At 61.6% G+C, this 9,595-nt stretch overlaps 2 protein-coding genes across 2 annotated transcripts; one reads left to right on the forward strand and one right to left on the reverse strand.

Annotated features, from left to right (window-relative positions):
• Nucleotides 1-2: 2 nt before the first annotated feature.
• Nucleotides 3-4,368, reverse strand: CHLRE_13g607700v5 (uncharacterized protein). The gene is made up of 12 exons (XM_043069910.1): nt 3,731-4,368; nt 3,395-3,538; nt 3,020-3,154; nt 2,766-2,835; nt 2,426-2,536; nt 2,120-2,170; nt 1,581-1,670; nt 1,373-1,413; nt 977-1,181; nt 836-868; nt 408-719; nt 3-308 (listed from the first exon to the last, which is right to left on the reverse strand). Exons 1-12 carry the CDS (start codon nt 4,090-4,092, stop codon nt 168-170), a joined length of 1,695 nt encoding a protein of 564 aa, XP_042917885.1. The 5' UTR covers nt 4,093-4,368; the 3' UTR covers nt 3-167.
• A 310-nt stretch (nt 4,369-4,678) lies between these two features.
• On the forward strand, nt 4,679-9,320 carry CHLRE_13g607750v5 (uncharacterized protein). Its single transcript, XM_043069911.1, has 10 exons — nt 4,679-4,966; nt 5,327-5,413; nt 5,616-5,726; nt 6,002-6,082; nt 6,299-6,391; nt 6,768-6,881; nt 7,108-7,284; nt 7,470-7,787; nt 7,957-8,337; nt 8,478-9,320. The coding sequence occupies exons 1-10, from the start codon at nt 4,928-4,930 to the stop codon at nt 8,796-8,798; spliced, it is 1,722 nt and encodes a 573-aa protein (XP_042917886.1). The 5' UTR covers nt 4,679-4,927; the 3' UTR covers nt 8,799-9,320.
• The last annotated feature ends 275 nt before the right edge of the window (nt 9,321-9,595 follow it).

The raw sequence follows: 9,595 nt of genomic DNA on the forward strand, positions 1-9,595 counted from the left end.
GGTGGCAGAGCTCTCCGGGTACACGCCGAGGACATCCCAGGAGCCCCTGCGGGCAGCCGTGCGTGCACGTATATATGCCAGCGTAACACAGGCAATATGGCTAACGGTACTCGCAACACATACAAAGCCGCCCCAGGCACAGCTAGCGCTCGTACATTGATAGGCACTCACATGCTCCACAGAAAGCAATGCCGTACAGGCAGCCGGGCCACCTCTGTGGTGGTCCCAGGGTCCGACAGGCGCACTGTGGCGCCCGCCGCCAGCCAGTCCAGCGCACGCGAGTAGAATGAGCGCCGCCACTGGCGCATCTGCAATCAGCAGGAGGTTCCACCGTATTGAGGCAGTTAGGGCATCATGAGTCTTGGAACGAACTCGCGTCTACTGCACGGGCCATACATGGCACCCACCCACTGCAGCAGCAACTGCACCCACACACTGCACAGCCGCAGCCGCTGCGGCCGCACCTCGCTGCTGCTGAAGGGGTCGGTGAAGGACCGGTACACGCCCGAGATGCCCCAGTATGGCGCAGCAGCGGCGGCAGTGGGGTTGCGGGCAGCCCGATGGCCGCCGCCGTTGGCGCCGCCGCCCACGCCAAACTCCGAGTAGTGGAACTCTACTGCCATCTCTGTGTCATTATTGTAACCACCAGTTGGGTCATTGCCCCAGCCCCGGCGGCGCAGCAGCGCGGCAAGGTCTAGTCCCACGGTGTCCCGCATCTCCTGTGAGAGGCGGAAGGTACAGGGAGGGCCAGAGTTTGGAAGGCTACAGAAACGCACAAGGCCGATAACTAACGTGATGCGGTATGGAGGCACGTACGCATATCATTTGGACATACCTGAAAGAAAGTGGTAGCTGAAACGTCCAAGTCCTGCGTCCAGGCGTTGCAGTTGATCAGAAGTAGTAGGATGGATAAGTAATTTAACCTTTCCGATCTCTGCACACCTACTGCACGTATGCAAGCACGCACTGCACCCACCTGCGGCTGGAAGTCGGGCTTTAGGGGGGCGTATGCGCTGACACCCACAAAGTCCACCTCCTGAAACAGCTGCGTTAGGGCCGCCACGTCTACACCCGCGGCCGGGGCAGTGGGAGACGGGGACTGGTCGCTGCCGGGCGGCTCGGCGTTGTCGCCGATGTCCTGCGCATCGCCACCGGTATCCTCCAAATGTGGGTCCGTATCACTGCAAGGTGAGAGAGGTGCAAGTGACCATCACACGATACAAGCGCCTACGCAGCTGACAGTGCACATGCGTGAGCCAACCTCATATGTCCTCTCCCAGTCTCCCATGCACGCTATGGAGCTGTGGCTCTGCACCGACCCTGCCCGCCCGCCGCCTGCAGCGGCTGATCCGCACCAACCCTGCCCACGCACCTCCAGCTGAGAAACTTGTTGTAGTTAAAGGACAGTCCCACCTGCAGCGGCGGCAGCAGCCGCAGCGGCAGGGTCAGTGGCGGCTGCAAACACGCCACCTCGCTCACATGTATCACACCACGCCCTGGAGAAAGAGCCCTTAACGATCAAGCCCAGCCCATTGCCTCCAGGGCATACATGCACTTTCAGCAGCCACCCGCCGCCGCACCTTGGTAGCGACCCGCTGTTCGTCCACCTGCTCCGCCGACACGCCGCGCTCCCACAGCGCCGCCAGCAGCTTGGCCCGCATCTCAGCCACCTGGTGCATGGCCCCACGTACATATGTGCGTGCGGATGCGTAAGTCTCCCACACAGGTGGGCATTTGGAGCTTTGGAGCTTGCCCTACCGCCCCCCCCCACACACACAGGTCACCATCTACCCGGGCTTCTTCGTCTATAGCAAGAATGCGTTTGAATGCCCGTGGCGTGATATTGGTGTACTCTCGCAGCGTCTTGAGGTTCGCGGGCATTGTGTTATGTACGTGAAGTGACAATTGCAATATCTAGTATATTTGGATACTGACACGAAGCGAAAGGAAGTCCAGGGCCTGGAGGTTGGAGCTTGGTGCTGTAACGGGAGGTATCCATACCAGCGTGGATGCGCGTGTGTTGTTGCCTTAATGCCCAATAAACCTTCCTGGCCTCCATCCTCCACGTTCCCCAACCAGCCCTCGGAATCTAAAACAAAGTACCCCACTTCCCCCTCACCAGCTGCGTGTACTCGTGCGGGTAGCGCAACACAGTGGCACTCATCTCCCCCTGGGGGAATGAGTCGTGGAAGGAGGAGCGGCGCCAGTGTAGGTTGCGTTAGTGAGGGGCTGAGGGCTGACCCGTGGGCTTGAGAGGTCACGGAAACCCAGGCCAGATTTAAACCGTCAAGGCATGCATGCGGACTACACACGTACAGGACTCCACGCCAGATCGTGCGGACTTGCGCGCAACCTTGCTTGCAACCACACGCACATACAAAGCCGCCATCGCCCTCTCTGTGCATACGGTAGGTGCCGTGCGCACCTGCAGCGCAAACCAGACGGACACGGGCTGACGGGGCTCCCCGGCGTCGCCCGCTGGCGGGTTGTCGGCAATGGCCTCCGCCAGGGCGTCCGCCAGCGGGTCCAACAACACCTGGGCGGGTGGGGGGCGCGGGGCCGCCAGTCAGGAAACAGGGAAACGTTGTGGGGCTCTATGCTGCACATGGGGGGCACTCAAAGTAGGCGCAGAGGCCCCTGCCGCCTGAGGTTGTTCGGCCTCGGACTGTGGAGAGGCTCAGCCCCTTTTTCCCGTGACCGGGGAACACTTGTCTAGCTCAGGGCCCCCGCGCTGCTGTCTCCCGCTGCCCCAGACACCTACCTACCTGTGTGTACGAGAAGGCGCCATATTGCCGCACCGGGCTGAACAGCAGCCCATTGCGCCAGGCGCCTGACCTGACGGTATGGTGTGTGTATAGGTATGGATGAAGCGAGAAAGGAAATTGTTCATGGTGGGACAAGGATAGGTAGCGCTGAGCCTGAAATGCGTACGGTTACACTCACACATGTACAGTACCCCGGCTCTCACAACTCCTAATTCAATCCTGCCAGCCAACTCCAGTCCCAATTACCCGGCCACCTGCCCGCTCCGTCGTCCAGGTGCGGCACCACGCTGACGCCCAGACCGGCCTGGACCGCCGCGGTGAAGCAGCGGGCCATGCCGGCCCGGAAGGTCTCCAGCGCAGCGGAGTCAAATGCCACACATGAACGGGAGCTGCGCAGTGCCGTGTGAGGGTAGGTGAGCGCAGCAACAGAGGATGTGTGGCTGTTGCCATAACGGGAATGTGCGGAGGCATGGAGCATGCAGGTAGGCAGGTGGAGCATGTGATGCCGGAAGTCCAGGGGACAACCACCTCGCCCCTCGTTTTAGTTGGGTTTGGTTCAGTTTGATTGGGCTGGTATTAATAATATTTACATCCCCCTATCCCCATCCCAAGCACCTCCAGCGACCCACCTGTCCATGTAACAGAAGTCCTGCACCGGCTCCCCCTTGTCCCTGCTGTCCCTGCCACTGCCGCCCCCTCGCCAGTAGTGTGTGGGCACGAAGTTGACCACCGACCCGCCGGCCTCAGCCGCCCGCCGCACCATGTCGGTACACCTGGGGGCGGCGCCCGCAGCAACCAGGTGGGGCCCCACAGCAGTGGATGCGGGCTAAGTCAAAGTCATCATTGGAAGGGCAACAATTCCTACCCCTTGGGTTGTGTGGCGAGCGCCTGGGCCAAAGCCAACGGATCCCGTCGGACCTGTGAGGTCGTTGCACCCGGCTGCTGTACCCACCGGCCGCACCCACCTGTCCCCCCAGTCGAACGAGCCCACCACCATCACGGAGGGGTTCATCTCCACAGGAGGGAGTGCCGGTGATGGATCCATTGCAGCGGTGACCAGCGTGGGCCGCCCTAGTTGCAGTACCATAGCCAGTAGTAGCAGGAGCAGTGGCACGGCGCCGGCTGCCAGCATGGGATGCAGTGGCCTTGTCAGCGGGCCGCGCGCCCTGAGCCCCACTCCGGCCGTTCGGCACGACTCAACAGCAGGCCTGCTGGGTGCAGCAGCTGCAGCACTCGGGTTGCAGTCACCCGGGTCCGCCGACTGCATGCCGTCCGTCAGTTGCTCGACTGACCCTGAGGGTGTGAACCACTGGGTGTCGACTGCCATGGTGTGCCGGCTGCATCTATATGGCGCAGCAGCTGCTGGCCAAAAGGATTTGCGTGCTTTCCGGCGTGACACCCAGCCCTCACTTCTGCACCCGCTGGCGCCCGGAACACGGCCAGGGCATTCCCAGTCCTAACTGAAGCCGTGTGAGCATGTCACTCCCCAAACAACTTTGTTGCGCCGGGGTCAGCTGTCAACGCAGCACTTGGCTCGCTAATGGACTCAGGGCAAGTCGCGGGCCGCCGAGTCTTGCAAAGTTTGAGCCAACCGTGCTGGAGCACATGGTATTAAGGTATATAGGTTACAGGCCATGAGTTAGGGGATTCTGACCATCGGCGTCATGTTCATGCGCGGCGTGGGTCGCGGGTTGCTCGCCGCGGTTTCGCGGGTAACACGGCGTCGGTCCAACCTACCGAAGCCGAGTTTGTACCCTGAACTTCCCTGTCATCACTTGCTGTATCTGAAGCGCTTTACCCCACTCGCAGGCGTGCGGCCGTAGACGCATCACCTAGTCCATCGCGGTCCTCCGGCCTCGAAGGCAGGTCGACAGCAGTGCTTCCTGAGTGCCCACAATTCACTCATCGCGATATCTTATACTCACTCTTGCTTATACGTATAAGAAACATTACGTGCACAACTCAAGTCTGCAGAAATTGCAAGTTTGGTGAGTTGCCCAAGCACCCTACTCCCTAAAGGAAGGCTCCCCATATACATCAAGCTCTAGGAGCCGTCTTAGCAACTGGCGACATAACTCTGTGCGCCCAGCGGCCTCGGCCGCGCCCGGGCGCTGCACACGAGCTTGTTTTTACGCGAAAGAATTTAGGAGCAAGCTTAAAGGATGGTAAAAGCGGGAAAGAAGGTCAAGGGAGCCTCAAAGGTGAGCTGGTGCAGAAAGCCGATGCTTAGGCATGCTGGCCGGGTGAGCAAATGGGTCGGGCTGCACCTCCGGGTCATATTAATTGAAGGTGCGGTCAAGCAGAGGACGATGCGAGGGCAGTGGACTGAGTGGGAAGGTTGCGATGGCACGCATCCCCAGCGAGGTACTGGGCAATAGCTTGCATGCAGGACACGCCAGGGGCGGCCTGGGGTAGGCGGGGTGATGCCTGGTCCTGCGGATGGGGCGAGTGGGCATAGCGCCTGCCAGGTGGCTGGCCCACAGGTACCTCTGCGCCTTGTCCGCGCGTCTCACCACGGGCATGTCACGTAACGTCTCCCCACGTGTTACCTCCCACCGCAGGTCCGTGAGAATGAGACCGAGGAGGAGAAGAAGATCCGACTAGAGATGGAGGCGCTAGCTGCGGATGAGGCGGAGCGCAAGGCACAGGTGCGGGGTGCTGGGGGTTGGCGGCTCTACGCTGTGGATACGTTACAGCGGTTGCGTTTAGCGGATGATACCGAGAGAGTGTGTTCTTCGTCACTGTTGCTGGGCCGAAAGAGGGGCTTGCTATGACCAAATGGACCGGCGGAGGACAACGGTCAGACAATGCGTTGTGGTGACCCGGCACTGCAACTCCCCTGGCCCACAGGAAGCAGCACGCGTTGCGCTCAGAGAGCGGCAACTACGGGAGCAGCGATATGCGCACTTGAACGGGATCAAAATCCACAATCAATGGCGGAAAATCATGCGAATGGCCAAGGTGCGTGAGCTGACAGTAGCAGGGCGGCGGCGTATCTTGGGCCGTAAGGCAGGGAACGGCGGGAGCTGTGGGTGACCAGGCGGCCACACGGGCGCGAGGGGCACGGTGAACCAGGAGCCTGGCCATTCACTTGAGGCGGGCGAGTGGGAGTGGGTGTGCAGTGGATGTGATGCCGCTGTGGGCTGCCTGTACCTAAGTTGGATCCGTCCGAAGGTATGGTAAGCGCCGCCACGCACTACCGTTAAACTGGCGGTCGTGTCACCCCGCGGTCGCAGGTGGAGGAGTTGCGGCGAGAGATAGAAATCCTGTCTCAAAATCACGAGCGAGAGGTGGACCGCAAGGACGCCATTATGCAGGTATGGGCGGTGGACAGGGCTGGCGGTGGGGTTTCCGAGGCTGGGAGTCGGGGCAGTTGAGCAGAAGGCGAGCAGTATAGGCGCAGGATGGGCAGCCGTAGCGCACGGTACTGGCCTACTGGGAAGTCCGCGTGTCGGGCTGTCGGAGCCGCCGTAAGTCTCCTCGCCGCCCTGTTGCCGCTCTCACCGCGTCGTCCTTCATCTGCCTGTCCCCAGATGCTGGACCGCGACCTGGAGGAGGCCGAGGAGCAGTACAGTCTGGCGGTGCGCAGCCACATGCTGGTGGTGGACAACCTGCTGGACCTGCAGGTGGGTGTGGGAGGAGGGGGGACACAAGCGCCGGGGAGGTGCCGGAGACAGGCGTTAATGGGGGCGAGAGGGAGGAATGGAGGATGGGACGGAGTGCTGGTGGCTGGGCCTGGAACACATGCGTGTAGGGAGGGTGCGGCATTGGTATGGCGCTTGTACGGTATAGAAAGCACTTGCAGCGGAAGGAGAAGCGGGACACAGATATGACAGGCGAAAGGACTTTGGAAAGCAATGTGTAGGTTGCGGTCAGGATAAGCAAATACGGGTGGTATGGTGATCTAGGAAGCGCGCAAATTGGGATGAAGGCACGACGGGCAACAAGTCTTACAGCTCCCTCTCTCTCATGCCTCACTCCCCTCCCTCTTTGTATCCGCAGTACCAACGCATGCGCGCTCTGGAGGCGGAGTTCGCTGCGGACCTGAAGGCGCTGGAGGACGAGTTTGAGACAGAGCGGACCGAGATCGTCAACGCACATACGCGCCAGCGCAAGGTGTGCAGGGAGGCACAGCGTTGCGCTATGAGGGCTGACAAGCAATGGGAGAGCGAAGGGCGCTATGCGCTGCTACGGTGCTCTCACCCCAACCGACTGACGACCGGCGTGTGTCGTTCATAAACCTCATCCTCGCCGCCCGTCCTTTGCAAACCCCGCTCCTGCTGCCTAACTCACCTCCAACCGGCACCTCCCGCCTCCCACCTCGTCCCCCCCCCCCTCACAGGACATGGGCGACATGATTGCGGCCATGGAGGGCGAGTTCGCGGACGCCGAGGCGGAGCTGCGACAGGAATATGAGGCTCAGCGCGAGGAAATCAAGAACCGCAACAGCGAGGAGTACAACGTGCTCAAGATCCAATTGGAGGGGATCATTGAGGAGCTGGAAAAGAGCTTTGAGCTGGTGAGGGGGATGGGGAAAGGGGAGAGCAACTGGCTTTTGGGGCGGGATCAGGACGGATTGGTAGGCGCAGAAGAGGGAAGATGTGTGGTAGAGGTGGACATGGGAGTCCAGCCGGTGGAACAGCATCCTTCCTTCTGCAGCAGGTATTGACGCCGTGGCACTCGCGTACTGCCCTCCATCTGCAGGCGCACCGTGCCTACCTGGAGTCCACGGAGCACCGCACCAACACCTTCCGAACGCTCACCAAGGACGACGCCAAGGCCGCGCTCAAGATCGAGCGGCAGATGCGCAAGCTGGTGCGGCTGCAGGAGGCGCTGCAGCACTGGCGCACCAAGATCGCCACCAATGGCCGCGAGTGGGAGGAGCGCAACCGGGCGCTGCGCAACGAGAAGGAGATCATGGCGCGCCACTACGCCAAGCTCAAGTCGTCCATGGACGCGTTCAGGGCGGGGCAGGCGGAGCGCCTCAAGCAGCTGTCGCTGGCGTCATCGGGGGCCATGGAGGTGAGGCCAGGTGTTGCCACACAGCGGGGTTGCGGAGCTGAAGCTTGTGGCGGCCATGTGCTGCGTGTGGGGTCCTGTGCGCCTCGATGGCCTATGCCGCCAACCTGCCTCTTGACGTCGCATTGTTTGCGTGACCAGGCCCCCTTACGTGACCTTGCTACCGCTGCAGACGCTGCGTGGCAAGCTGGCTGTGGCGGAGAACGTGTTGAAGCTGGCGGAGCTGGCGCGCAAGTACGAGACTGAGCAGGAGAAGGTGCTGCCGTTCTGGAACCCGGCACAGGCGGTGCCGAGCGGTGAGCAGGGCGACGAGGAGGCCGCCGCGCAGGCGGAGGCAGAGGCGGCAGCGCTGGAGCCCAGTGCGGCGGAGCTGGGGGAGCTGGGTCTGCGGGCGTCCATGCCCGAGGACAGCAGCAAGGAGGCACCGGGGCCCAGCAAGTCCAGTGCGGGGCCGGGCAAGCCCAAGTTCAGCAGCTACGGACTGGACCCGTCCTCTGGGTCGGAGGTGGACGAATGGGACTACCTCAACTGCTTCTTCCGACGGTACAACAAGGTGCGCCGCTGAGGGTGCCGCGTGGATCAACATGGCTTCACAGTTTCGACACCTCGTGTTAGTCTGTTTCCGACCCGCGTTGACCACGACGTCTTATCGCTCATCCTCATCCCTCCCCCATCGCGCCGTGCCCCTGTCAGGCCCTGCTGGACAAGACTGCCATCGACAAGGAGAAGTCCCGTCTGGAGCGCGAGAACGCCGACCTGCGCTCAATCCTGAAGCAGTACCTGGACGGCATCAGCGTCAACGACGACGTGCTCAACAACCCCGTCAACCCGCTGCTGGTGGTCAACAACAGGCTGCAGATCACACTCACGGAGCGGAACAAGGCGCGTGCAGCGGCCATGGCGCAACGCGCGGCGGCGGCCACCGGAGCCGGGCTCAGCGTTACGGGCCAGGGCGCGGGCGGCGGCGGCCAGAAGCAGTTGGTGGAGGTGCAGGTGGTCTCGCGTGTGAGCTGAGTGCGTGTGGCTGGGGGTTTGAAGCTGGTCAGGTACATGGCGCGTGCAGGGTTTTGGTGTTGTTGTGTTGGAAGTGTGTTGCTGCGTAATTGTGTACGTGCCGAGTGCCGTGAGGAGGGATTGTTGGTGTGGGTGCTGCTGATGGTTTTGAGCTTAAGAGCGGTCGTACGGGCCGGGCTGGGGATGGGTGTACTGGTGATTGCTTGGAGCATGGGCAGGCGGGCTTGCTATATGGCTAGTAGCCTAACACGGGTGTCGACGGGTGTCGCCACAAGCCTTGACCGTGTGTGCTGCGCAGTATCGTAGAGCGAGCGCACTGCGATGCCAACAGCCATGGACGGCATCCGGCAACCAAGACTAACGAAGGCTAACTTTGTGACCAACTGACCTTGTTGAGCGCAAGACTGTGAACGACAATGCGTTCGCATTCCAATATGGAAGGTAACAATGTACGTGGTGTACAAGATGCCACAGCAGCGCCCCCTGATGTGTCACGCTTCCTCTCCTTAGTTCCCAATGGATGGTGATCCCCCCCCCCCCCATCTCGGCGGCGTGCTAAGGGTACCCTGATTTCCTAGCCAAGGTTGGCTGCACAAGGCTGCCAGACCCGGCTCCCTTCTCGGTCAGGCCGCACTGGCGCGTACGGACATACCTACAACCGAGCACAGTTGTAAATAGCCGAAGCACACAGTTTCTGCTGAGCTCGCTTTTTGTACTGAGCCCCCCGAGCGAAGCGATCCAGGGGGAGGCGAAGCCCCCCAGGATTGCCCCTGTCCGTGCCTGCCTGCCTGCCTGCC

The sequence above is a fragment of the Chlamydomonas reinhardtii genome, chromosome 13 (genome assembly GCF_000002595.2).
Source record: "Chlamydomonas reinhardtii strain CC-503 cw92 mt+ chromosome 13, whole genome shotgun sequence".
Lineage (NCBI taxonomy): Eukaryota > Viridiplantae > Chlorophyta > Chlorophyceae > Chlamydomonadales > Chlamydomonadaceae > Chlamydomonas > Chlamydomonas reinhardtii.